At 52.8% G+C, this 27,629-nt stretch overlaps 1 protein-coding gene and 1 long non-coding RNA gene across 6 annotated transcripts in view; one reads left to right on the forward strand and one right to left on the reverse strand.

The window, feature by feature from the left end:
* SIRPA (signal regulatory protein alpha) overlaps window positions 1-11,065 on the reverse strand; it is a 46,243-nt gene extending 35,178 nt beyond the window's left edge. For 2 of the 4 annotated variants that reach the window (XM_023220321.3, XM_023220318.3), the window contains exons 1-2: window positions 10,671-11,065; window positions 9,613-9,700 (exon numbers count right to left, since the gene is read on the reverse strand). In XM_023220321.3, the coding sequence (XP_023076089.2) occupies window positions 9,613-9,691 (79 nt within the window). In that variant the 5' untranslated portion in view covers window positions 9,692-9,700; window positions 10,671-11,065. Of the gene's footprint in view, window positions 1-9,612; window positions 9,701-10,186; window positions 10,252-10,356; window positions 10,616-10,670 lie in introns of those variants that run through there. The other 2 variants (XM_023220320.2, XM_023220319.2) reach the window with 2 other exon arrangements.
* On the forward strand, window positions 10,934-15,064 carry LOC116418553. Of its 2 annotated transcripts, none has more exons than XR_004228641.1 (2): window positions 10,934-11,068; window positions 13,534-15,064. It is a non-coding gene; the product is annotated as an uncharacterized LOC116418553 (long non-coding RNA). The 2 variants fall into 2 exon arrangements; XR_004228640.1 differs by having other exon boundaries at window positions 11,064-11,464.
* The last annotated feature ends 12,565 nt before the right edge of the window (window positions 15,065-27,629 follow it).

The following is a 27,629-nucleotide window of genomic DNA, read 5'->3' on the forward strand; positions in this document are numbered from 1 at the left end:
CAGTCTCTGGACTGACGGGATTTTTCCCCAAGCTGACACTATTCACTGATTCCTTTTATAGAGCATTTTGCAGCTTGCAAAAGCACTTTCCACGGCTCTTAATTCCTTAACCCTCAATAGTCACCCATTTGGGAGGAAATAACGTTAGCAGTTCCATTTTACAGATGGGGAAACGGAGGTTCAGAGCTGGGAAGACACCTGCCCCAGAGTACACAGCCAGTAAGCGGCACATGCTGGACTCCGATTCAGGAATGAGCCCCAAAGCAGAAGCCCCTCCATGGCCTCTCCTGCCAGAGGAGTCTGTGGAGTCATCAGGACAAAGGGCCAGGAGGAAATGGAGGCTAGAGCATCAGGGCTGGAAGGGACCTGCAAGAGAGGAGCTGAGCCGAGCCCCCTGGTCACAGAAGGACAAACTGAGGCTGAGGGGGCAGAAGAGTGGGGAGTGGGTTTCAGGTCTCCCTGCTGGCAAAAGATGGAGCAGAGACTCCACCAGCTTTCAAAATTCCCAAACCATAAAATGATGACAATCACATAACAGCAGTAACAATAGCTAATAAGCGCCGATGCTGCCCAGAGCAAGACAGGCCTCATGGAACCTCTGCAGGAACCCAGTAAGACAGGGCTGTTACCACCCCCATTTCACAGAGGACCAGATGTGAAGCTTTGGGAGGTACAACCATTTGGCCAAGGTCACAGGGCTGCCAAGCAGTCTGATTCCACCTCCCTCTGTCCTAACCCCTACCCCGCACCAGATTGCCTCATGCAGTGACCCTCTGGAGGAGGCTAACTTCAAGGTGGGGCCTCCAAGCCAACCCCCAGCCTAGAGTGCAGCACTAATTACGTCACGTTTCATGGTTTGCAGCACCTGATCATTCATCATGGTGTCTAAAGTGGGGCAAGCAGTTTGTGTAGCCAGAATTTTAAGTACGAATTCTGGGGTTTCTTGGCTGCCTCCTCCTATCCCTCCTGGCATTGATATCTTTGTGCTTCCTGATATCTTAGGGTTCTTTATGACAGCTTGATGGGCAGGGAATTGTGGTATGATCCTGGCCCTGGCCGCAGAGGTGGGACTGTGTGGTAGTTAGGGAATAAGCTTTGCTTGTACAACCTCATAACTCCAAGCCTGCTCTTTAAAAGGGGGCTTTTAGTACCCACCTTGTTATTTCATTCAGTCAGTATCTTTTAACCCACCTACTCTGTGTCAGGCCCGGTGCTGAGGTCATGGGAGGCCCGACGGTGAGTAAGAGACACAGCCCATCTCTCACGCAACTTATATCCTAGTGGGGGAGACAGGGCTGAAATAATGTAATGAATTAATATAGAAATGGCTAGGAGCACTAGGCAACAGGCAGATTTCGCCCAGTGATAGAAAATCACAAGCGAGAACCTCTTTTGCAATGGGATGGTTGGGAAAGCATCCGAGGAAAGGAGGTGGCACCTGAGACCCAAAGGAAGCGAAGACCAGGGAAGATGTTCCCATAGAAGAGACAACCGGTGCAAAGGTCCTGGGGTGGGAAAGAACCTGGTGAAGGGCCAGAAAGGAGGCTTCCAAGGCTGAAGCCCAGGGAGCAAGGAGAGTGGTCAGAGGTGAGGATGAAGAGACAGACATGGTTCAGAAATGCCATACGGTAAGGACTTCGATTTTCTACCAAGGGTGGTGGGAACCACCGAAAAACGTTTCAGCAGAACCAAAGATGACTTGATTCACTCCAGCTGCTATGGGTGAAGAGCCTGAAGGGTGCAAGGGTGGCCGTGGAAAGCAGCCAATGGGGGTGCTGCAGCATTCAGGGGCCTAAATCCTAGCTCTGCATATAAAAGCTGTGTGACCTTGGGCAAGTCACTTTACCTCTCTGAGTCTCAGTTTCTTCATCTGTCCAATGGGTTAATGGTATTTCCTATCTTTCCTTCCTTGGTGATGAGAATTAAATGAGAGAATGCATAATGATCCTGTCACAAGCCAGACATGCTCCATGTCAGGTGCTCAATGAGCCACATTCTGCTGGTCTGGCCGGCCCTGACCCCTGCTCACTCCCCCACCTCTTCTCCTTTCACTCCAGCCCCACTGGCCTCTTTGCAATTCCTGGAACATACAAGCTCATTCCTGCCTCAGGGCCTTTGCACCTGCCATTTCTCCCACATGGAGGGCTCTTTTCCTGCTATCCCCGTGGCTACTGGCTACTCTTCCATTTTCTTTTCTTTTCTTTTCTTTTTTTTTTTTTGAGACAGAGTCTTGCTCTGTCACCCAGGTTGGAGTGCAATCTCGGCTCACTGCAACCTCTGTCTCCTGGGGCCAAGCAATTCACCTGCTGTAGCCTCCAGAGTAGCTGGGATTACAGGCACATGCCACCATGCCCGGCTAATTTTTGTATTTTTAGTGGAGATGGGGTTTCGCCATGTTGGCCTGGCTGGTCTCAAACTCCTAACCTCAGGTGATCTGCCCAGCTCAGCCTCCCAAAGTGCTGGGATTACAGGTGTGAGCCACCGTGCCCGGCCTTACTTCTCCATTTTCTTGAGGCCTGTGCTCTTTAGAGCAGCCCTCTCTCTGTCCTAACCTTCTTCTTTCCCTCCTCCTGCTTTTCTCCCCAGCTATGTGGCATCATTTGTTTACCTGGGTGTATTTTTTTCTTCCTCACTAGAATGTCCGCTGCACGAGAGCAGGTGTTTTTGTCTGTCTTGTTCACATTTGTATCCTCCAAGCACCTAGAGCCCTCCCTGGCACATAGTAGATGCTCAAAAATATTTGTTGAATGAATATTTACAATTAAAATGACCCTAATAATGACTGCAAAGTGGTTAAGGGTAAAGTGAGGAGTGGAGCCTGGCTTTACCTCTCACTGGCTGTGTGGCCTAAGGATGAGCCCCAGTTGGCCTTGGGAAGCCTCAGTTTCCTTATCTGTAAAGTGGGGATGAAGGACCATACTGTTTGGCTCATGGTGAGGGTCAGACAACAGTTCACGGGAAGGGATGTGGAGAGAGTATGGGTGGGTGAAATGACACCCCATGTCTAGCACTCACTTTATGATACCCCCGATTCTCCTCTCCCCAGCAAAAATAGGGGCAGGGGACAAGCATGGTAGAGAGTTGATCAGTGTCAAAGCTGAGGCTCATTACATCATTCCTTCTCATTTTGCATATGTTTGAAATTTTCCAAAATAAAAAGATAAGGAAGAGCTAACACATGTTCAAGGCTCAGCCTGTGCCGAGCACATCGTGTACCGAGTATTTCTTCCACCACGGGCTTCCATTTCTGGAGAACACCGATGGTCGGCCTGAAGAATGGAACTGTAGAAACGGCGCTGGTATCACCGCCCACCTGCTCCAGCCGTCCCTCCTGGCTGGGAGGCCCATCGCTCACTCCCGGCTTCCAATCTCCCTCCTGATCCGAGCACCTGATCTCCTTGGGCTCTTGGCGCTAATCTGCAGCCATCTAACACCCTGCGCCCCCGAATGAATGTGCCAGGAAATCTTACAGACACAAAGAACCAATTCTGCAGCGTTTCCGACTTCCACCTCAGCTGTTTTGCATCTCTCTGGACCGAGGGCCTGGCAAGACACCTGGCAGGGAAAATCTATCTCATGGAGGGCTTCATCACAATAACCACCCCAGGAACACCCGAAGTTTACAGGAAAGCAGATTCAGCTGTGAAAATAGATGCTTCCTTCTCTAGTACGGGGACAGGGACGCACCTTGGGGACACACACTGCCCCCACCTCATAGAAAGGTGCACTGATAGAAATATGAGAGGAGGCCGGGTGCGGTGGCTCATGCCTGTAATCTCAGCACTTTGGGAGGCCGAGGCGGGTGGATCACTTGAGGTCAGGAGTTCGAGACCAGCCTGACCAATATGGTGAAACCCAGTCTCTACTAAAAATACAAAAATTAGCCGGGTATGGTGGTGTGCGTCTGTAGTCCTAGCTCCTGGGGAGGCAGAGATAGGAGAATTGCTTGGACCCAGGAGGCAGAGGCTGTAGTGAGCCTAGATCGCACCACTGCACACCAGCCTGGGCAACGAAGTGAGGCTCCATCTCAGAAAAAAACAAAAAACAAAAAACAAAAAAAACAAACAAACCAAAAAAACAAAACGAGAGCATCACTAAGGGAGCAGGGTGCCATCACACCTGGGCCTCAGTTTCCCTACCTGTCAAGCAAGCCTCAGTGACGGCTAAGGAATGGCACAACAGTTAACCACATAGGCTCTGTGATTAAGCTGACAGTGGCTATCCAAATCCGGCGCTTACTGTGTGGCCTTGGGCAAGCTGCTTCACCGTTCAGAGCCTCAGTTTCCTCGCTGATCGAATGGGTCCGAAGATACCGATGCGTATCACCAGGTGGCTGTGAGCACCACCAGGGTCGCACACACCAAGTGCTGAGCCCAGGAAGCAGAGAACCCAGATGGTTCCTAGAAGTATTACGTTAGTGTTTTCCCACGGAATTCGGGATGCTGTCAGATTTCTGGCTGAAACAGTGGAAAGTTCCAGCACAGCCCAGTTTTTAAAAGCCTTGGCCTGGACCACAGGAGGCTTGGCATTCCAGCCAGGCCTTGCCATGGATCTCCTGCGTGGGCCCAGCCAGTTTTTTTTCTCTCTGTTCTTTTGGCTGCACAATAAGGCACTGGATGAAAGCACAGAGGGCTCTCTCAGGCCCCCTACGGCTTTGCAGGTCCGGGAATCCACAACTGCAGACTTGTGGATCCAGAGACACCTAGAGGCAGGCTGTGCCCACAGTGCTCAGTCCCTAGTAACAGGCAATTAAATCACCCTAGCCTGGGTTTCTACTCAACTTGTCCATCCCCCAACAGCATAAAAGCTGGGCGACGTGGTGGCTCACGCCTGCAATCCCAGCACTTTGGGAGGTGGATCACCTGGGGTCGGGAGTTCAAGACCAGCCTGACAAACATGGAGAAACCTCATCTCTACTAAAAATACAAAATTAGCCAGGCGTGGTGGTGCATCCCTGTAATCCCAGCTACTCGGGAGGCTGAGGTTGTGGTTGAGCCAAGATCGCACCATTGCACTCCAGCCTGGGCAACAAGAGCAAAACTCCGTCCAAAAAAAAAAAAAAGCTACAAGGAAGATATCAAGCTGAAGGACATTTGTTCACAGAACAGCCTTTGCTGTTTTTTAAGTACCCCCTATGTGTAAGCAACTGTGCTAGATGCTTTATGAAAATCCATCCCAATGTTATAAATGAGGAATCAAAACAGAATAAAGCCATGCTAATTACAACACTGGTTAATATGTACTGAGTGCTTACTACATACAAGGCATGGCTTCCAGCATTATACATGCATTAATTAACTTAATCCTTGCAATAGAGTGGCTAATGCCATTCCTCTTTTACAGATGAGCAAAATAAAACACAGATTTCTGCAAATTGTCCAAGTCAGTAGCAGGGTTCAGATCAACACCCAGGGGTCTTAGCACTGTCTTAGCACTACTCTAGGTTGTGTGTCTGCGAGGAGAGGCTCCTCTGACCTCCCCCCAGGAGGCACATTAAGTTGAACCTCGAAGGATGAGTAGGATTCGGACATAGGAAGACAAGGAGGTACAGGAAGGGCATTTCTGATGGCAGGAACAGCACGGGCCGAGGCCCAGAGCTGAGAGTTCAGCTGAGGGCATGGATCCGTACAAAAGCATTTACCAAACGGAGTGAGGCCGCATGCTAATGGGCGTTCTACAATCAAATGCCTCTTGTTCGTATGTTCAGGGAACACTGGAGTAAATGTGACCCAGCTCGGGATTCTACAATGCAGGGCTTCTCAGGGTCTTTGGGGTGCTCGCATGGCTGAGTAGCCAGCAAAGCTCTGGTCTGCAGGGAGGAAGCCTTGTTATCCTGCAGCATCTCAACAGGTCAGCTTGTTGGAAAACATGTGGCTGGAAATCAGGCCTGGCAGGGAGGAAGCCCAGGCCTCACGGCAGCTTTGTGTTTTTTTTAAAGAAAACTTGGACCCACTCAACAGTTTTGAGCTGGGGAGTGACATGATCTGAGTTGTGTTGACAGGCCAGAAATCTGAGCACATTTAAAAAGAGAGAGAGAGGGGGAAAACCTTCCGTCAGTCCAAGACTACAAATAAGAAAATAACCTGTCGCACGGAGCCATTGGAAGCAGCAAGCGAGCGCGTGTGGGATCCGTACAACACTTTTAGACTCCCTTCCTCTCGCACACCCCCTCTCCATCTGTCGCAAAGGGCACCAGGAAGATGCAAGGAGGAATATTCCAGCTCTGGGGGCTCCAGAGCTCAGCAGCCCAGATGGGGGGCGCTTATGGGAGCCACATCACCCCTCATGTGTTGTTACTGGTGAGGACTAAGGGACTGTCAGTATTGCCACCCTCAGCAGGCTTTCAGAGAAATGCTTGTGACTTCATCAAAACCTCTGCCCAGAGAAAGAACTCTTCCACAGTCCTCCGCCCAAGCCCAGAGAGGGGCCTCTCTCACTCCCTCTCCAGCTTGGACTAAATCATCCTGATTAAGTCACTGAACTTATTCCTTAGGAGCCACCCAGCAGGAAGGCCAGTATCCAAAATCCTGGCTCCTCTCTATCACTTGTAAGTTACTTCCCCGGTTTGGGACTCAGTTTTTCACATCTGCAAAATGGGGATAAGAGCCAATTCATGTTTTGCGGATGAGATGATGCAGGTGCAGCATCTAGCTTGGAATGCCGTTAACTATTTAATGAACGTTGGTTCTCCTCCCTTCTCTCAACACGTGGTTCACACCAGCACGTCATAGGTGCTGCATGACTGCAAGTACAGACATGAATTATAGTGAGTTCCCGAGGGGCTGGTAAAGGCCAGAAAGTACTCAGAGAAAACTATGGCTTTAAAGGAGCTTCCAACGGCCTGAGCGTGTCGAGCCAAAGCACTCCCGCCCCGTTGTCTCTTCTTAAGAAAGAGGAAGTGAGATTAACTTTACCATTTAGGAAAGTACAGAGGAGTCCCCAGAGTGTCACCCTCTACCAAAGGGTCACAGCTTCACTGGGGGGCTCTGCTTCTCCCCAGATCCTGAACTGCAACTTGGCTTGGCCTCCTCCAGGCCAGAGAGAAAAAATGAATGGGAGTTTACCTGAGGTCGGCCTGGGGAGTGACTTAGAGGTCTCAAGGCCTCGCTGGGGCCAAGCAGGCATCCTGTGGGTTCAGCGTCAGGCCCTGCTGACACAAAATCAGGTGCCAGGTGTCCCCAGGCCCCAGTCCTTTGCCCTTCTCCCAGCCTCAGAATCTCCCTCAGTGCAGTTGTTTTAGGAAACAGGCCTAAAACATTGGGTCCAAAAACATAGGTTGGTGACTTCACTGGGATCTTTTTAGAATTTCCCTTTGGCAGCATTTGTGCTAAAAGCAATCTTTAGAAACTTCTTCCCTTGCCTCCCCCAACCAAGATAATTCACATGATTGGCCCTACCCCCCCAAAACAGTGATCATGTGAAGACACAGCAATCATGTGACACCTCCCAGGCTGACAGTTCTGCCTGAGACACTAGTAGTCATTCAATCCAAAGCCGCCTTCCTAAACCTGACATTTCAGTTTCTCACTCGAATAAATCCATTTTCTTAGAAAATTGGACAACTGCCTCCTTGTACCTTCCTACCCTCATATCCTGTCTAGTTCTTTGTTGTAAATTCCATGTCTGGAGCAACAGGAGGAGGGGCCTGAGGCCCCATCCTTCAGCCAAACCAGGTGACTTCCCTGCCCAGGCCCATGGTGTGACCAGGACCCTGAAGAACAGAGACTGAAGGATGCTGGGAGGTTTGAGCTATCATGGTCGCACCCCATCCCTTCCCCACCACCCTCGACCAAGAAATTCATTCTTACCTCCTAAGATTTATTTATTTCAAAGCTAATCTTGGCCCCTCTGCTGCTCCCACTTTTTCAGGCTATTGATGCTGAATGGATTGGAACGGAAGTTTTATGGCCCAATCTTTACCATTTTGTAGATTGTTTTTATAGGCAAAAGGGGGAGATGTGCTCACAAGAAAGGTGTTGGTGTTCCCAGCCAGTGCCCCAGGAAAGGCAGGCTGCCCATCTGAACACTTGCTAATCAGCGTCACTGCTCATTTGCCAGGGACTGAACCACAGGCTCCTGGTCGGAGAAGGGTCTGGAATAGACATTTAGAAATTAACTCGGGCCCAATTCCCTTCTTCAGGAAAATTAAGCACTTGTGATTGACACTTGTGCATTTCCAGGCCAGGAAGGATGGCAGGGCAAGAACTCAGACTTCTGCAGGGTACAAATGGCCGGCTCAGGCAGGAAGGAGCAGATAGGAGATGCCACTCACTGGAGAGATGTGAACTGTATCAGTGCTCCCTTCCACCCAGCAAGGACCCAACTATAACTGAAAACAACTGGGGGTGGGGTTGGGGGGGGGGGGGGGGGGGGGGTGATACCTATGTGAATTCCTGGGTTTCAGGGGAAACTGCAGGGCAGGGAGAAGCAGCTGTCCACCCCCCACTTCTCCTTCCACCCCCTCTTTGCTAGTTCTCCCTTTCTCCCTGCTATCAGATGGTTACCATCTCTAGGCAAATGCAAAAGGGGGTGTTGGACACTGAGCTCATCTTTACCTCCCTCCTCAAGGGTGGGAGGTACAGAGAGACCCCTCTGCCTACAACACAGCTTCAAGAGGACAAAAAACAAGATCCCCATTCTTCTCTCCCTCCCAACTCCCTTAACGCCATTTCTCTGCTCCCCCCGGCCCCCACCCAGTGCCCTCCCAGGAGACCCATGGTTTTGCAAAACCCATTTAAGAAGAAGGACTCCTGAATGGTGACCTCACCCTTTGGTGAACATACACAGTAGCCTTCAGAGCCCGCCTGCCGGCGACAGCCAGGTGTTTGATGTAGGCCAACAGAAAGACATGCTCAGAGCCACAGGTAACATCCCCGCGGAGCACCTGAACTGCAGGGAGCTGCCTGGAAGCTCGGGGAAGGCAGGAGGAAGTGGGAGATGGGAGCGCCTCTAGGAGCAAGACCACCAGAGAGAGGCTTTGGCAACCACAGGGACAATTCACCGTGTTTTTACATAAGGATCTGTTGCTCGCAGCAGCTCGCTGTGGGGTTACCGTGGCCTCCGGGTTCCCTCTCTCCCAGGCACACACTAACACTGGTTTACTCGGCGCACCAGAGGGAGGGCTCACTCTTCCCTAATTGCAACAGCTTGTCTCTGTTCCATTCCAGGCAGCATTGGGGGGAACCTCTGCCCTCACCTCCTCCCCTCACACCCTGAAGTCAAACGTGGAAAGCCGTATGTCCATGGGGAGAGATTCTGGGGAAGGAGGACCGCCCTACTCAAAGCCACTGTCAGTCAGCCTTCCCCATTGGACTGGGCAAGGGCTGAGTGAAGCAACTCAGCTCTTTTGTCTCAGTGCCCAGCACAGTGCACACAGTCAGAGTCCACAGAGACAAACTCTCAGAGAAGAGACTTGGGTTCTACCCTTGGCTGTGTGACCTTGGGCATGTCGCCGGCCCTCTCTGGGCCTCAGTTTCCGCATCTATAACGCTGGTTACAGGCGTCTCTCTCCCTATTACTGCTCAGCATTAGCCGAATGGGTCCCAGTGCTAGTCCGAGAGGCCTGAGCCCGCAGTTTGGGGAGGGCAGCGGTGGGGAGCGGGGGGTGCTTACCTGACCAGGCGCAGGACGCGGTGAGCAGCAGGCAGAGCAGCGGCCCGAGGCGGCCGGGGGCCGGGCCGGCGGGCTCCATGGGCCGCGGCTGCGGAGCGAGGAGGGAGAGCGGCCGTGAGTGCGCGCTCGGGCGGGAGCAGGCTGGAGCGGGGAAATGACTAAGGCTCCCCCCTTCCCCCCTCCCGGCTGGGCCTCCCCCCGACTCCGGAACGGGCGCCTGGAGCGGCTTAGGAGCCGCCGTCGCCGCCGCGGTTTTTGGAGACCCCCCCTCCCCGCCCCCCAGGAGAAATCGAGAGACGGAGACGGGGAGAGACCCCAAGCGCGCGAGAAATAAAGCCAGGGGCGGCCAGAGAGAGGCGGCAGGAGAGAGAAACAGACCCAAGGGAGCCAGGCAGAGAGCCAGAGACACAGAGAGGCGAGAGGGGGAGAAAGAGGGGGAGAGCGAGCGAGCGAGGAGTGAGCGAGGCGGCGCGCAGATCGAGACAGACAGCGCGGGAGAGAGGACCGCGCGAGCAGGGGCGAGGGGCAGCACGGCCGAGCCCGGCCGCGCGGAGCCGCCCCCGCCGCTGCCCACCTGCCCCGCCCGGGCTCCACACGGCGCGGGCGGCTGGGCTCGCTCCCGGCCCGCAGTCCCGACCGCTGCCCCCGCCCTCCCGGCAGCCCGGCCCCCTCCCTCCTTCCCTTCCCCCTCCTCCCGTCTTCCCGCCGCCCGGGGAGGCTTCGGGGCTCCGGCCCCGCCGGCACCTTCTCGGCGAGCGAGCGCCCGCCTGCGCGCCAGCCAGCAGCGCGCCCCGGGGGAGGGAGCGAGGGCTGCGAGTTGCGCGCCCGGCCCGGGAGGGCAGCGTCGCCCCCCGCGCCGGCGCCCGGGCCCCGGCACCCCCGCGCGGGCCCCCGGCTGCTGCCCGTGAAGGCGGCCCCGCGAGCCGCCGCAGCCCGCTCGGGCTCGGGACTAGACAAGCCTCCGGCTCCGACAATGTGCCAGTTCAGAAGCCCGCGCGGCTCGTCCCCAGCGCCGACCCGTCCCGCTCTGCCCCTCCCCGTCCCTGCCAGGCTCGGACCTGCGCCGCCCGCTAGGGCTGGAAGGCACTAGAAGCGCCGCCGGGGCTACCCAGAGGCCGGGTCCCCGCTCCACTTTGCGCAAACTTGTTTTTCTAAGGTCAGCGCCGCGAGCTGGCTACATCGTCCTCTTAAGGTGGACTGGGGAAGTTGCGGCCGACCTCCCCTCGCCTCCGGATTCTGGCCGCGCGTCTACTCCCCGCTTCCCACTGGCGAGAGGCTGGAGGCGGCGAAGGAGTCGGGGAGTGGAGGCGCGGGGGTCGGGGGGTGTCTGCCTTTTAACCCTCCCCAAGAGGTCGTGCCTCTGAGCCCCAAAGCTGAAGGCCCCTCTTGGGGATGGGTGCGGGCCGGAGGGGCCCGATCCTTTCAGAGCCGGGCCGAGGTGAAGGAAAAGAAGGAAGTAAGTGAACGCAGGGGGAAGGGGAGAGGAAGAAGAAAGTGATGGTACAAAAATAGCGTGTGTGTAGGAAGGACTTCGGTGCCGCCTGGAAAAGAGGAGCGGGGAGGAGAGGGAGCGAGAAGGGGGCTGTGGCGGGGAACCAGAGGGGAAGGGCCAGGGCCTTCCCAGGGAGGTGGGAGCCCCCTGGCCAGGTGTCTCGGTGGTGGAGGGCAGATTGACGGGGTGGGGAGGCCCAGGCCGGGGCGTGTGTGGGAGAGCGGGTCCTGAAGGCCTGGGTTCCAGGAGAAGGACAGGCCCGGAAGAAGATGAGGGGTGGGAGCCGGGGCCAGAGGCTTGGAGTTGGAGAGGACAGAATCTCGGTTTTCCTGGAGGGAACGCCGTTCCTGTAGCAGCCAGGTCAGTGATGGGGAGTGTCAGTGTCCTGATCACCTGACAGAAGAAGGCTCCGCACTGTGGGAGGAACACAAGTTCAAGCCCCACTGCTAATGGGAGAGAATTTTGCTTCACACAGTGGCAGTTAAGAGGATAGGAATGACACAAGGTGAGAGAAGGCCCAGCCCTGTAAATGGACAGAAAGTTGAGGCCCAGAGAGGGAATAGGTTTGCTTAAGGCCACACAGCAAAGCTTGGGGTAGCAACAAGATTTGAATTCCTGTTTCCCAGGTTAAAGACCTATGCAAAGTAACACTACCACCTCCCCTACTGCCCCAAGCCTCCTGGTTAAATGCCTGGTCCTGCTGTTGTGCAGGGGGGCAGGGAGGGGGCCACACTTGAGAACATGGGCTGAACTCCCTGGGTTCAAATCCCCTGGCTACTGTTATGAGCTGGGTGGACTGGAAAGTACCTTACCTCTTCTGTGCCTCAGCTTCTTCATCTGAAATGAGGCCAGCGTGAGTCTCAATTGTGAGGATTAGATGAGTTAATATTTGTAAGACATGTTAAAAAGAGCCTAGCATATACCAAGTGCAGCATAAGCATTTGATAACTAAGTGATGTGTTTGACAGCAGTCCTTGAGAACCCGCAGGGTTTTGGGCAGCATTTGAAGTGCAAGGGAATTTCCATTTCTTTGGGTGTGGGAGAGCGCGAGGTCCCTGTCCATGAGGAATTTATATTCTAGTAGGGGAGACAGATAAGTGGACAAGTAGAAATAATTAATGAAGAACGGAAGATTGAACTTAGAGAAGCAGAGGGGTGAGCATATTTTGATGAGGGGGCCAGTAGGACCTCCCTGAGACATGGGTTGCTGAATCACAAGTAGGATCAACAAGGGGAAGATTTGAGGAGAAAGATGTTTCAGGAAGAGGGCCCAGCACAAGGAGGGGAAGGCCCTGGCAGCTAGGCTGGAGGAGAGAGAGCACAGCATGCAGGAGTGGGGAGGGTGGATGGTCTCCAAGACCTGGGTAAAGAGCCTGCATTTATTCTGCAGTTGGGAGACCCCTAGAGGGTTTTCAGCACGGGAGGGCCATGTCTGATTTATGTGTCTAAAAGGCCACTCTCCAAGCATAGGGTGGACTGGAGAGAGGAGTGTGGAATTGGGCACCAATGAGAAAGGATATTGTTCTGGGGTTATCCTGGTATCTGATGTGGGGGCAGGGAAGGTCTCCATCTCTTCAGGCCACATCTGGTCTAGATCATGAAAGTGACCAGGGAGGCTCCTGGGAAAATCTGTCACCAGACTCTATCTGGGGTGGGAGTGGAGATGGGGGCTGCTGATGAAGTCAGAGAAGAGGCAGCCTCCTGCCCTGGACTTCCAGAAGGCTCTGCTGTTCAGTTCCCCAAGACACACACACACTCACAAACCTGCCCGGGGATTAGGAAACTGGGGATTAGGGAAGGATAATAATTGAACCACCTGCTATTTATATATAGCACCTTTGGCAAAGGCGCTCAGCAGGGCTTCCCTCACTTCTCCCTCAGGAGGGGGCCCTGACCCTTGTTCTCTGTCCACATAAAAATCATCCTTGGCCAATCTCAAGGCTGAGAAGCCATTGAGACCCACGGGCCATGGGTAAACTGAGGTGAGGGGCAACTTGTCTGAGACCACACAGAGAGATTATGGCAGATAATTGACATGAATCGGCCACCCCCACAGCAGGAGGTCTGGGCTGCCCTACTTTAAAATCCAACTGCCTTCACACATATTCATTCATGCACTCAACAATGTTTATTAAGCATCTGCTGGGTGCCAGGCACTGGGAATGCAACAGTTGGAAAACAGATAAAAATCCCTGCCCTCAAGGAGCTGACATTCTAGTGGGAGGAAACGAACTGATAAGTTCGTCAAATGGGATGGGTGCTACGGGGTGGGGGGAATTAGCCAGGGAAGCGGCCCAGGAGCGCTGATGAGAGGGATAGATTGCAATTTTGAAAAGGGATCAAGGAAGGTCTCACCGAGGAGGTGAGATGGGAAGCCAGGGGTGGTTGCATCCCTGCATTTGCTGCTTGACTCTTCCTCTTACTCCTAGAGGGCACAATCTGTCAGCACATCCTGCCTGCTGGGCCTTCTCATCACAACCAGAGCCAAACCACTTCTCAGCACCTCCGCTGCTTCCGCCCTCGTCTGAGCCTCCACCGCTCTCACCTGGGCGCCCTATTTCCACCTTGTGCCTTCTGTCGATTCCTCGACTCAGCAGCCTGAGGAATCCTTGCACAGAAGTCAGATCACATTCCTTCCCTGTTGTCAAGGGAAGAAGACAAATGGGCACGAGGAGGAGAGGATCAGGGGCTTGGAAGCCAAGATTTTGCCGATTTGACTTATGCAACTTGGGCAAAACAAAATGTTGAGCCTCAGTCTTTTCATCTGTGAAATGGGGATAACAAACTCTGATATGATGGGGTCAATAGTGACAAAGAAGTGAAAGCAGCCATGATAGCATGGCAGGGAGTTTGGCCGTTGCAGGGGGGTGGATGACATGCTTGTGTGTTCTAGGCCCTTTGAAATACGTTATCTGAAGCCTCAGCAACTCCACGGGGTTCCCAGAGGTGAGGAAACATGCCCAGAGACAGAACACGACTTCACCAGGGCCACCCTGTGGGGCATGCTGGCACCTGCACAGCCCAACTTCACCTGGTTCCAGCCCTGCCCGCGCTCTGCTCCCCACTTCCCGTAACCCTGGGCTGGCGTCAGCAGGCAGGACTGCCAGGAGGCTGGAGCTGCCAACGACCTATTTTTCTGGGCAAGAAGAGCCATTTGGAGTTAGAGGTCTCAGCTGTGGAGCCAGAACAATAAAAATAAAAACAGCGTGGACTCCTGGGCAGCCTGGACCAGGGAACCAACTGCCCCAAGAGTTGCTGCTCACCAGGCTGAAGAACAAGTGGGGTGGGGGGATGGGAGATGGGAGTGATCTTACTGAGCCCCTGCTGTGTCCTCTGGCCCTTGCAGAGTAAGGGTAATCTCCAAGGCTCACAACAGCCCCTTTCTCTGGGTTGCCAGACCAGTCAGGATTTGAACTCAGTTTTCCAAACAATTCCCATCTGTTCGGCATCCACTATGCTTTACAGACTGTGACATTCATACCACACCTGGGAGGGTGAGCTAATCATTCCCTCATTTTACAAATGAGGCAGCTCTGCTCACACGCCACCTCCTTGAGAGGTCTTGCCAGACCACCCTGTTAAAGTAGTCACCCCCACCCCTGCCCAATATGCCCTACCCTCTTCCCTCCTTTATTTTATCTTCATAGCATGCATCATGACCTGCTAATATTGTGTGTCTCCACTGCATATTTTCTGTCTCCCTAACTAGTTCCAGGTCAGTTTATCCTAGTGGCTTACACACTTCAGTGGTCTCTCAGACTAGCCCCGTAGGGCAAGTTGTTTTGATGATCTGTGCTTCCTTTGGGGTAATGATAGGACCTTGCCTGAAAGGGTTCTTGTGAGGGTTAAATGAGTTAACATAGGTTAAGCGTTGGCCAGTGCCATTGTTTTGTCTTAGAGCTGCAGGCCCAGGCCCTTCAACAGTAAACAGTAGGTTGTCAATAAATATGTATTAAATTTTAAAACTGGGCTGGGCATGGTGGCTTACACCTGTAATCCCAGCACTTTGGGAGGCAGAGGTGGGAGGATTGCTTGAGCCCAGGAATGCTAGGCTGCAGTGACCTATGATTGCTCCACTGCACTCCAGCCTGGGCAACAGAGTGAGACCCTATCTAAAAAAGTAAAAATAATAAGTAAATAAATGAAGTGCTCTGCCCACGATCCAATCTCAGGGCAAGGAATTGGCACAACCTGGATTTGAAGGTGGGTCTCTATGAGCCTGTGCTTCAATCCATCCCACTTCATAATCACCTCTCCACAGGCCCCCCTCCAACCACAGCTGTACCGGAATCAGAGCTTTGGTTCTACAACGTGAGCTGATACCAACAGCCCCTGGAGGGATTGTTAAAACACTGATTCCAGGGCCTCAGCCATGGAGTGTCTGATTCAGTAGGTCTTAGGTAAGGTCTGAAAATTTGCATTTCTAACGGTCTGAGGTGATACTGATGCTACTGATTCAGGGATCACACTTTGAGAAGCGCTGAATAGACTGCCATTCAAGCCAAGGTGAGACTCCTTTGTAAGCCCAGCCCCAGTTTCCCTGTTAGTTAGTCTTTCTATCCCTCTGGTTTCTGTCTTCCCCTTAGGGTGAAGGCAGAGAGCAGGACAGCCCTTGGCTTGCTGTAGAGACTATAGCCAGTGCTTCGAAGCCTAGGGGCTGTGACAGATCGCCAAGCCAGGGCCCAGGGGAGCTTTGCTGTAATTAGTGCTTTCCTGGGGAAGTCAGCAATTGAGCAACTCAGCAGACAGGCTGCTCATAGGAGCCCATCAGGGGTGGGACCACACTGTCAGACCCTAAACACTGTTCTGAGGCTCTGGGGATCTGGCTCCACCCAGAGCCGAGCCCAGCTGTGCTGAGCTGAGCCCTCCCCAAAACCTGTGGGTGGGCATCCCTGTACTGGTGGTGTTGTGGGGGCAGACAGCTGATTGGCTCAGCCATCACTGAGAGACCTGGGCTTGATGATTTCCGGGTCCTTCTGTGGTGCCCAGCACCGGGCCTGCTGAAAAGTCTTAGACACACAAGGATCTGGTGGATGAAATAAGGAATGAACAGATGACCCTAACTCCAGTTCTGATGGGACAGTATAGCTCGGTGGCTAAGAGATATGCATGCAATTCCCGACTCTGCGCCTCACTATCTGTGTGATCTCAAATGGGTCTCAGCCTCAGTTTTCTCATCTGAAAATATGTAAGGGCAGGATTAATGCATAAAGAGGAGATCGACAGACAGAGATAGAGAGAGACAGAGAAAATATGCACCAATGCATGGCAGCTGAGAATGATGTTTGTTGCCCACTCCATCTCGTTCTGTTCATGCAGTTTCTCAGGCAAAATACCTTGGTGCCCTCCTTGACTCATCTATTTCTCTTTCTTCCCTGCCAGCCAATCCTCTTGGCTCTACCTTCAAAATAAACCCAGAATCCAACCACTCCTTCCCACCTGCATCACACTCTGGTCCCAGCACCTTCATTTCTCTCCTGGATTAGTGCAGTCACTTCCTCACTGGCTCCCTGCTTCCTGGACTCCACACCTTGTTGCTTCTTCAATAAAAGCCCCCCAATGGCCTTCCATTCCTTCTCTTGGAGTAAAACCTGAAGTTCTCGATGCAGCTCAAAAGGCCCCCTGTGATACCCTGCTTTACTGACCTGGTCTCCCCACACTCTCTCCCTTGCTCACTCCACTCCAGTTAATTCATCTCAGTATTCCTTGAACATGCTCAGCAGGTGCCTACCTCAGGACCTTTGCACGGGCTGTTCCCTGTGCCTAGAACCCTCTTCCCCAGCTAGCTGCCTAGTTTGCCCCGACTCTTCCTTAGGGTCTCTGCTCAAATGTCACCTCTGCCGAGCAGCATGTCCTGACCACTCAGCTAAAACTGTCCCATCACTTCCTATTCCCTACTCCACTTTACTTTTTGATAGCATTTCCATTTCTTGATAGCATAGCAATGTTATACATTTGACTGGTTGCGTGGCTCTCTCCCACTGATCTTTGAACTCCATAAGAGCTCTTTGCCTTTGTTCCCCAGCACCTGGAGCTGAGCCCACACAGAGCAGGGCCTCATGCAAAACTACCGATAGAGTGAAAGAAGGAGCAGGAAGCAGGATGCAGCTCTGTCCATGAGGGCACTGGTGGCTGGATCCAGGGACTCAGGCTCTGCCACCCTGAGGGCCTGGCGTGGCCTGGGTTTCCTGAAGGAACAGGTGTCCTCGTTGAACTCCCGGCTGCTTTCCTGGGCAGGGAAGCCAAGACTCTAGTTGGCCTCATTCCTGTACCCAAGAGAGGAAGTGTCTGTCCCTGGGTAGGAACTGGTTTGGCTCTCAGGGAAAGCCTAAACGACACATACCACTTTCTCTGCTGCTACAGATTCTGATTGGGACGATGGCCTCTGGGTAGCAGTTGGCCACACCAGCCTTCACGCTGCCGCTGCTGCTGGAGCAAGGAGGGAAGTGGATTGGGAAGTCTCCCAGAGCCCTTTGGTCTGTACCTGATGGGAGCCTCATAGCTGTACAAATGAGGAAACAGAGGCTCTACCTGACCAACATACTGGGTTAGTGGCACAGCAAGGCCATAACCCCAAATCTTTTGATATCAGATCCCTTAGTCTCCCTCATTACTCCCAACTCACACCCTGCTGCCCCAATGCCTACAACCCTGGGCTGGTTCATACTTGAAATTCCACCATTATAGTTTTCTTTCTCACTGTGTCTCATTCCCTCTTCAGCAAAAAAGGTGGTAACTATCCCTATGAATCTCTGGGAATAGACGAGGAGACTGAGGTGCAGAGAGGGAAATGGGTGGCCTGAGCTCTCACGGCCTGTAGGCATGACAGGCCACGTTAGAAAATATTAGTCTGTTTATCCTGTTTATGTTTCTTCTCTTCAGCTTCAAGCAAATAGTTGGGCTTAGTAAACAGGTGCTGCAGGGATTTAGGCAGAAAAATGAAGGCCACTTAGTCTTTAGTGAGGTCTAAAACCAAAGAGATTCCCAGGAAAGACTGGGAGAGGTTGAGAGCAAGCACATTGGAGAAGCTGGAGGGGGTCAGGCTGACAGGGGGTGCTGCCCCCACCCCAGCAGGATTGGGGAGGGGACAAGGCCTCCAGGGCAGGCCTCATGGTGGCTCCAGGTAGCCATACCTGTGTCTCAAGGCCTCTGCCCTCATGGAAGACCCCACAACCTCACAGGGTGGCTGAGATGGGGGGGTCCCTCAGCGTGGAACAATGGGCACAGCCTCCATCAGTCAACAGATATTTATTGAGCACCTACTATGGCCAGGGGCTCAGCTGGATGCTGGAAATGAGATAGTCACAGTTCCTGCACTCAAGGCGTTTGCATTCTAGTGAGGGAGATGGAAAGATAAACACATGACTTAGGGGGAGGGGATGCTGTTCTATGCCGTGGAGGTCTCACTCAGGGAGTGGTTTCCTAAGGAAAGTATGAAGGAGAGCCACAGGAACACCAGGTGAAAGGAATGGCCTGTGCGAAGACCCTGGGAAGACCCTGGGATGACAAGTTCAAGGGCAGCTGGGCAGCCAGGCAACGGGAAACTAGTCAGGAGTGAGGCAGGTGATGAGGTTAGAGAGGAAGCAGGGCCCAGTCTGCTGGGCCATGCAGGCCAAGGTGAGGCCTTCAGCTTTTACTCAGAGCCAGATGGGAGCCACTGTGGGATTAGGAGCCGAGGAGCTGGAGGCAAGCAGTGTGGACAGATTCGTGGAAGCCACCTCAAATGTCCAGAGACTCTCTAAGACCCTGGATCTGAGCAGGCTCTGGAGAGGAGAGAGCCCCAAGAATGACCAAGGTTGGGCTTGCTTCACGTCACCCCCATGGGATACATTCGCAGACCAGATGAATTTAAGTAATTTGGGGCTTCTCAAACTTTATTCTTGTTAAATGCAGATTCTGACTTAGTAGGTTTGTAGCGGGGCCAAGATTCTGCATTTCTGGTAAACTTCTCGGTGAGGTTGAAGCTGCTGGTCCCTGAACTGCCCTTTGAGCAGTAAAGAATTAAAGAAAAGAAATGGCCACGTCTGGCCCAGCTGTGTCTGTGGTTTGAGAATCATACCTGTTGCTCGGCTTCAAGGCCGTCATTCAGGGCTCTTGACAAATTGGGCAGGCCCTCCACTCAGCCTGTTGCCTCCAAAAACCAAATGGGTCTTTCCCCAGCTCCCTGCTTCCTGTATGACATGGGAGTGGTCAGCGTGGGCAGTGGGCTCTGGAACCAGCTTACTTGGGTCCACGTTCCAGCCGTGGCAGCTACAGGTGGCAAGACTGTGGGGAAATGATTTTATTTGTCTTATCATTTAGTTTCTCATCTGCAAAATGGAAAATTCATGATAGCTTCTTTACGGAGCTATTTGAAGATTCAAAGGAATAATATATAACAAAAGTCTGGCACACAGGAGGGACTTAATAAATGTTATATCACTTTCCCTTCAGTTTCACCTGTCCTTTAAAGTAGTGATCTATATACCTTTATCTCATTATTTCAAATTTTTCTATTTTTGTGTATGTTCTATGAAGTACACAACAAAGAAATATATAAAAATTTGTAAAGAGTATCAAATGTACATACATTGAGGAATACATGTTTAAAACATTTTTACTAATAGGGAATATGATACAAAAAATTTTGAAGATCACTGTTTTGAAGCCCAGTGGAACTGATAGAAATAGAGACTCTCAGGGCTGGAATAGATTTTAAAGGCCTTCAATGCCCCTGGCACCCGCTCTCCCATCTGATGCCCAAAACCCTTGGTTGCACTAGATTGCCTCCAGTGGTGGGAAGCTCACTACCTTTCCAGGCGATCCATTTTGTACAGCTCTGGGAAGTTTCGTGAGCCCAGTGCCTATCTGTATTCTAGCTGCCTCTGAGTTACCAGGAACTGACTGAACTGCTCCTCCTCTTACACCCCTGTGTCAGAGCCCTGGGATCTCCCAGGGGCCCAGTGCCAGGTTGTGTGTAGAGTGGGTCCTAAATAATGTCCTATGAATGAGAGGGAGTGGGAGATGGGGATGAGAAGGGTGATTCTGACAGCTGTCATTTGGAGGTGTGTTAACAACTCAGTGCTATTGTCCCCCCTGGGAGTGTGTTGATCTGTGTAACTCTGAATCTGTATCTATTTGTTTGGATTTATTTGCATGTGTTTGTACATATGTGTGTGTATGCACGCATCGTGTGTTTTGCTGTGTGGCTGTATATGAGTGTGTGTGTATGAGTGTGTGTGTACCGCAAATATCCACGTGTGCTGTGCATGTCTTTCTCTGTGTTTCTGCATGTGTGCCCAGGTGTATGTCACTGTGGGGTGTCTGTCTCTGGTTTGTTTGCATGTGTGTGAGTGCTGCACACGTGTGGGCGTGTTTGCACTGTCTGTGTGTGTGTGTGTGCACATCTCTCTCTGTTTCTTTGTGTGTCTGTGTGCCTGGGGCCCTCCTTTGTGTGTCTGTGGGTGTGTGTGTGTCTGAATCTGCAGGAGTGTGTTTCTCTTCCCTGCTCAGCCCTTTCAGGGAGCTGGGGTGACTCGCTGCAGCCTGGTCGACTTAAGGCCGTCTGACTGGCAGGCAGCATGGGTTCCACACCCTCCTCTCCTGCTCTGCTGTGCTAATCACTGGGTTATATGCAGATGGCAAATGTGTGGCTGCCAGGCTTGGAGGAGGGACTGTGGAGTGGGGGTGTACAGACGAGCAGACACCAAAGAGTGAAAAGACAATTTAAAGGCAGAAAGGGGGAAAACAAGCCTGCTTGGCTTTGGAGTTATGGGTGTGGGGTTCTTTCCAGAGGCGTGAATTTTATTAAGAGGATGTGATGACTACTATGTCTTCCTTCCCCTAATCAAGTAAGAGTCTTGGAATCACAGGATTCTAAACTCTCGGAATTTTTGAACTATAGAATACTAGAATCTCAGCCGAATGCAACTCTAGACTCATAGAACCTCTTCAAGGACCCTAATCCTCCTGGGATTTTAGCATCTTCACATGCACATGCAGTTCTTCTTGTCCCCCCTTCTCTTGGTGTAGAATCATGGCCAGGAAATGACCTTGAAAGTTCATCTAGTCCACCCCACCCTGGCTCCGGGCAGGGCAGTGGAGACTGAGGTCCAGCCAGTGAGGACATTCTTGGAAGTGTTGCACTGGAATCTTCCCTGGCTCCCTTGCTGGACAAGGACTTGTTGCCTGAAGGGTCTGGGGTCTCATATTACTCTCCCCACCAGCACCTTCTGCAGGGACTGAGTTCCTGGCAAAGACAAAGGCACCTGTGTTCCCAGGATATGTTCTCAGCAGTTCGGGAGCTGGCACAGGCTGCAGGTGTGGGGAGAGTAAAGGGGCGGGGCTCGGTTCCTCTGAGATCCTCCCTTGGTGGAGGTTCAGTAACTCAGCCTGGGGTGGGGGTGGGTGGCTAACCAGGCAGCCACATGCATGCCCCAGGATATTCAGTGGGGTGTCTTGTTCCTCTTATTGCTTCCTCTTACTGCTTAAAAGAGTAGACTATGTCCAGTCGGGCACGGTGGCTCATGCCTGTAATCCCAACACTTTGGGAGGCTGAAGCAGGCGGATCACGTGAGGTCAGGAGTTCAAGACCAGCCTGACCAACGTGGTGAAACTCTGTCTCTACCAAAAATACAAAATTTAGCCAGGTTTGGTGGCAGGCACCCGTAATCCTGTAATCCCAGCTACTTGGGAGGCTGAGGCAGGAGAATCGCTTGAACCAGAGAGGCAGTGAGCCGAGATCATGCCATTGCACTCCAGCCTGGGGGACAAGAGCGAGACTTTGTCTCAAAAAAAAAAAAAAAAAAAAACAGACTATGTCCTGTCTCAGGAACCCCGGGAGCCATGGACTGTCCCTGAGGGAGGGCATTGCACTGTACTTTGAAACCCTCCAGGACTCACCTACACTCTTTAATGTGGCAGCTTTTCAGGCTCTGGCTAGTAGCCATCCCTTCCCTCCCTCCCTCCGTCGCTTCCTCCCTCGCTTCCTCCTTCACTCCCTGCCTTTCACATATGTCCAGCCACAGTGAACTCCCCTTTTCACCTTGAATCTACTTGACTTCATGCTTCTGAATGTTTGCACAGGCTTTCTTTCCTTTTTATCTCTTCTTCTTGGTGCAAACCCTTGTTCATCCATGGAATATAAGCTCTCACTCAGTTGTAAGCACCATGAGAGTTTGGTTTATTTAATACTTTATTTCCCAGAATCTACAACATTTTGCACACATTAGGTGTCGAACCAATGTTTGTTAAATGACTAACTGACTGAACGTATGGTTCAAAGTCAGCTCATTTCCACTCTAAAGCCTCAATTCTCCAACCACTTCTAGTTATTTCCCTGGGGTCCACACCATGCCCGAGATTACCTGTGGTTGTGAGCCCTTGCTTACTTCTTCACCAGACAGGGAACCTCTTGAAGCTGGAGCCATGTCTGATTAATCTTTTTACCTGTACCAACCAGTTCAGGGCCTGGTACCCAGCAGGTGCCCAGCAAATGTGGGGCCCTTGCCAGCAGCCTGGCTTGGTGACTTGAAATCCCCTGTCGGTCCCAACTGCATGCACCGGTCCAAGCTGTTGGCAACAGCTGCCTCAGAGTCTCATTTGCAATTATATGTTCTCAGGCTCTTACCACCTAATATTTAATAACCAGGCGGCTGCCCTTCTCTGGCAGCCAGTTAAGTCCCTGATTGCCTCTTGTCTGAACTTGGCCCCAAGTGAGGCAGGGACTGCTTTGGGGTTAAGTGTAAAGTCTGTGTCCTGAGTCGGGGGCTAGCATAAGGCCAGACCCTTGGAGATGGAGGAAGGAACGGCTGCTGGCTCAAGGCTCCTGGGTGACATTACCAGGCAAGAGGCATATTGGGCATTTGCTCCAACTGGCTCCACCTCTCCTCCCCTGCCATGAAGGTCGATGCCCGTTCCTGGCCTCATAACAGGGGAGAGGAAGGAAGGAAAATTGTTAATGAGAGAGTCCCTGACTCACATCTGATTGATCCAGGAGAAAGAAAGGGGGATTCCACCTGGGCTGTGTCCCAGCAGGAAAGGTGGTTCTATCCTGTGTGGCTTGGCCACCAGGAGCCAGGGCAGTCCCTGTGGTGCCACGGAATGGGGCTCTGGCAGCCGTGCCAGCGTCTCCTGGCACAAGGCTGGGGAATCCTTCCAAGTTGGCTGTGGAAGGAGATGAGGCAATGGTGATGACCTGACCCTAGGGGTAACCTGAGCTGCTGCCCAGCTCTGTGAAACGCTGCAGGCCCAGGGAGGCGTGGGTCAGTTTTGAAGGCTGACCTCTGCAGAACTGCTGGGGTGAGAGGGCACAGAGAGGCCAAATGACATCCAGAGGTCATGGGAGGCTCCAGAAAGGGGAACAGCAAGCACAAAGTCTCTGAGGTTGGACACTGCTACTGAAGCCCGAGGTCCAGAGAAGGACTTACACCTGGGAATCTCAGACTTTGGATCCCAGAGGGCATTTTACAGGGTCAAGAGACTTGCTTTCTGGGTCTCACTCTGCCCCTAATAAGCCCAGTGACCTGAACAAGTCACCCTGGTGTTTATACTGTCATCGCACATGTTGGGCAACCTGACTGCCCGACCCGTTCCTGCGTAGAGTCCTCTGTTATCCCCTCAGAGGTCATTTGGCCCAGTCCAGGAATCTGAGACCAGAAATGCTGCTCTGTTGATCGACAGGGCTGGTCCCTTTAGAAGGTGGTGCTTAGTATAGAACACTATGCTTCCCCAATGGGCAGTGTTTATCAGCACTTACTGTGTGCAAGGGGCCATGTTCAATACACCCTCTGCCAACATACACAGTCTCAATCACCTGTGCCATCCTTGTCCCCTCCCTTTCCCTCTCCTGTTCATCATCCTCAGGTCCTGTGACAGTATCTTTAAAACCCAGCCCAGCCCTGATCCACCATCTCATCCCATGTTCCCCCACACTGCCCTCATAGACCACAGCTGTTCTCACACCCATGGCTGTACCAGCCTCTTTTCAGCTCCCCTGCACCACCCTGGCCCCTGCAATCCATCCCCTACCAGCAGCCAGGAGGCCTTTGAACCATCAAAATCAGATCACGTCCCTCCCCTGCTCTGAACCTCCAGGGACTGCCATGGTGCTTCCAGTCAAACTGAATCCTACAGCCACGCTGCTCTACGTGGCCAGTCCCCACTCTTCTCCATCCTGAGGTTGTCCGTCTTTGCTCCCCACTCTGCTTCAGCCACACTGGCCTCCATCCGCTCCTGAAATGTGCCCCTCAATGTGTCCTCAAATGTATCCAACCTGGGGCCCTTCAAGGCTGTTGATGTCACCTGTGCCTTAGTTCAAATGCTTCCTCCCAGAGTGTCCTTCCTTAGTTCTCTAAAAGACCCCTCCTCCTTACACCTGGCCCCTCGTTATCCCATTTCCAAGTTTTATAGCACTTGTCATTTTCTCGTATTTCTTTTATTTATTTATGTGCACCCTCCCCCACCTGGAATGCAAACTTCGTCAGAACAAGACTTAGTCCCTGTTGTTTCCTGCTGGTCCCCAGGGCCTAGAAGGCACCAGCACTTGGCAAGGACTCCATGGGATTTGTCAGAGGAGTGATGACATGGCCTCGAGGGAAGCGCGTAGTAGTAGTATCCCATTTAATAGAAAGCCCAGCAATGCTAGGTGCCTGTGCAACTTATCAAACTTGTAAAGGGTGGAGTTGGGATTCAAACTCCCATCTGGGTGGCTCCAGCATCTGTGCTTTTGTTCAGGAGGCTGCGTGCTGTGCTCATGGTCAGAGCCCCTGAGCCCCAGGGACTCAGAGGTCAATTAGGGGTGGGGGAGGGTGAGGCACTGGTGCTGGTGGTGCCTGGGATGTGCTGCTTGATTTTGCCCCCAGCTGGGGCCCTACCTTAAGGTTAGGGTTCTGGAACAAGGGGCAACCTCACCCACACCTCTCTGCCCAAAAGCCACCCCTATAACTCCTGTTGAGGCTGATGAGCCTCCGTGGAAGTCCTGGCTTAGCTGTGGGTCAGTGAGCTCATCCCCTGCCTACTCTGTGGGTTTCCAGTGCTCCCTCCCTCTGTCGCAGTCGTTGCTACACAAGTTAATGGAATAACAAGACACTTTACCCATTATCTGATGCAAATACCTTTCCTCGCCAGCACCAGCTCTACAGCTCAGATCTTCCTATAACCCAGCAAACAGGCCTCCCACTCCAGGCTCCAGCTGAGGAGGCCTGAGCACCAGCCAGGCACATACAACCCCCTAGCTCGAGCCCTGGCAGGAGGGGTCAGAGGTGTTCTGCTGACGGGGTTGTGGCATCAATCTTAGTATGTTTCACCAGTGACATACTATAGGGAAGCCCACTGTGCACAGGCAGTTTGCATATTTCACCTTCACATGATTACATACAAGTCTGATCCTCACTAGGCAGATGTGAGGATGAAAGGCACAGGCAAGGCTGTGTGGCGCTCAAGTGGTGGATCCAGGTGGGTTTCAGACCCACATCCCAAAACTTGACCCCTCTCCTATCCACTTCCTAAAGGCTTTGTCTGAGTGGCCCCATTTAGACCAGATTTCTCTAATAGCTCCATAGTAGGAGTTCTACTTATAGACAAAGCAGACGAAGGGGGTGGCACCTTGCTCTGTCATGCTAGGGTAAGTGGGGCTCTGTGCCTAGGAAGGTGGATGTGTATGAGGGGGTGCAGTTGGGACAGGAGTGCTCCCAAAGCTTGCCCCTTGGGATGCTCTAGTTCATATTCAGTGCTGCAGGCATGTACAGGGCATGTATGCAGGCATGTACAGGGCACCTAGCAGGTGCTGGATCACCCAGATGGAAGGTTGACCTCCTCCAAACAATTGCATGCATCTCACAGGATGGCAGGACAGACTTAAGCTCCCTGTGCCTCAGTTTTCTCATCTCTAAAATGGGGAAGATAATACTATTACTTCTTCTATAGAGTTGTGCTGAGGATGAAATAAGAATGAAGCACTTAAAAGAGCACCTAGCATGTACTCAATGACGATCCACAACCATTTTTATTGTCACCTCCAGATCCCACATAGGCAGCTCTGCTCAAGGTCTATTGTCCTGACAAATAAAGCGCTAGTTCCGTCTAGGTCAGAATTGTCCCTAAGCCAGTGGTTCTTAAACTCCAGTGTGCTTCAGAATCCAGTAGCATCATGTGAAAAATGTAGCCACAGCAGGTCTGAATGGGCCTGGGAATGGGCTTTCTAGGAAGCTCCCTGCATCCCATTCTGACACAGGTGGTTTGCAGCAGGACCCAGACCCGCTGCTCTGGGGGGCATCAATGAGACTTTTTCGTGGAAACGTGACTCCTGGTGACCAGCCCCTCCTCATCCCCATCAGGGGAGGTTTAGGATGTAGCACAGTGGTCAAGGCCTTGCCAGGAGACCTGGGTTCAAATCCCAGCTTCCCTCTTCTGGGCAAATGGCTTCCCTCATTTCCTTTTCTGAGATGTGAAGGTCCCACAGTTCCCGTCTCCCTATCTGAGGGTTGGATGAATGCCTATCCAGAGTGGGCCTGAGACATGTTGCACACCCAGCAAGCAGGGGTGGCTGCCACCTTCGCCCTGCAGCAGTTTGTCTTCTGAGGCTTCTGTCCCTGAGTGTTTTATTTTCTGTTGATAGATTCCAGCTCATGTTCATGGGCCTGCACCTGCATACAAATGCCGGGACTGGCCCGCCCCCGGGATCTGTCCTCGCCCGCTCCTCACCAAGCACCCGGCTGCGAGTTCCCATCAGGGCTCGGAAGTCCCGGGGCCTCCTGTGAAGCAGAGACCACCATGCTGGTCCAGCCTCCTTGGTTGTGGTCGTGGCCGGAAGCAGCCAGACTGCTGGCCCCTTTGAGAGCGGGTGTCTCTGTGAGAGAGTGGCCGCTGGGAGGTCTTCAGGGAACTTGGGCGCCGCTGGGACAATTGGTTGCTGTTTAGGAGAGTGAGGTTGGCAGGCCCTTGGCCCTCGGCACTGAGCTTCTGCCAGGCCCCTGCCAAGCCTGGGGCGGGTTTCCCACTGCCTGCCAGTTTCAGGGCCATTTGGGGAGGGGTCCCAGGGGAATTCATTGCCCCTGTCTTCAGCGTCTTTGCTGTGGTCCAGGAAGCCCGGGCAGTGTCCGCTCTCAGACAGCAGGTCAGCAAAGCCTCAGACATGTTCTGACGATGCCCGCTGTCTACCAGGCTAGGGGTGGGATGCTTAGAACCAGCCTCCCAGATGCCTTAGAGACCCTTTCAATGGGCTGCCAGGGGCCTCACAGGCCATGGCAATGCAGAAGGCCTGGCTGGCTTGCGCCCTTGCATGCTTGTTAACTCTGGGTGGCCCTAGTCAAGAGCCTTGACTGGGGAAACAACTGAACAAAACAAAGCCTCTACCCTCCTGCAACTTACATTCTCACGCAGGGAGGTGGGGGTCAAAGCTGTGACAGTGCGGGGGAGAAAAATAAAGTGGGGATGGATAGAGGGGGATGGATGCAGGGGGATGGATACAGGGGGGTGGCTACAGAGGGGTGAATACAGGAGGATGGATACAGGGGGATGGATACAGGGGGATGGATACAGGGGGATG

Source organism: Piliocolobus tephrosceles, chromosome 20 (assembly GCF_002776525.5).
Source record: "Piliocolobus tephrosceles isolate RC106 chromosome 20, ASM277652v3, whole genome shotgun sequence".
NCBI classification, from domain to species: domain Eukaryota; kingdom Metazoa; phylum Chordata; class Mammalia; order Primates; family Cercopithecidae; genus Piliocolobus; species Piliocolobus tephrosceles.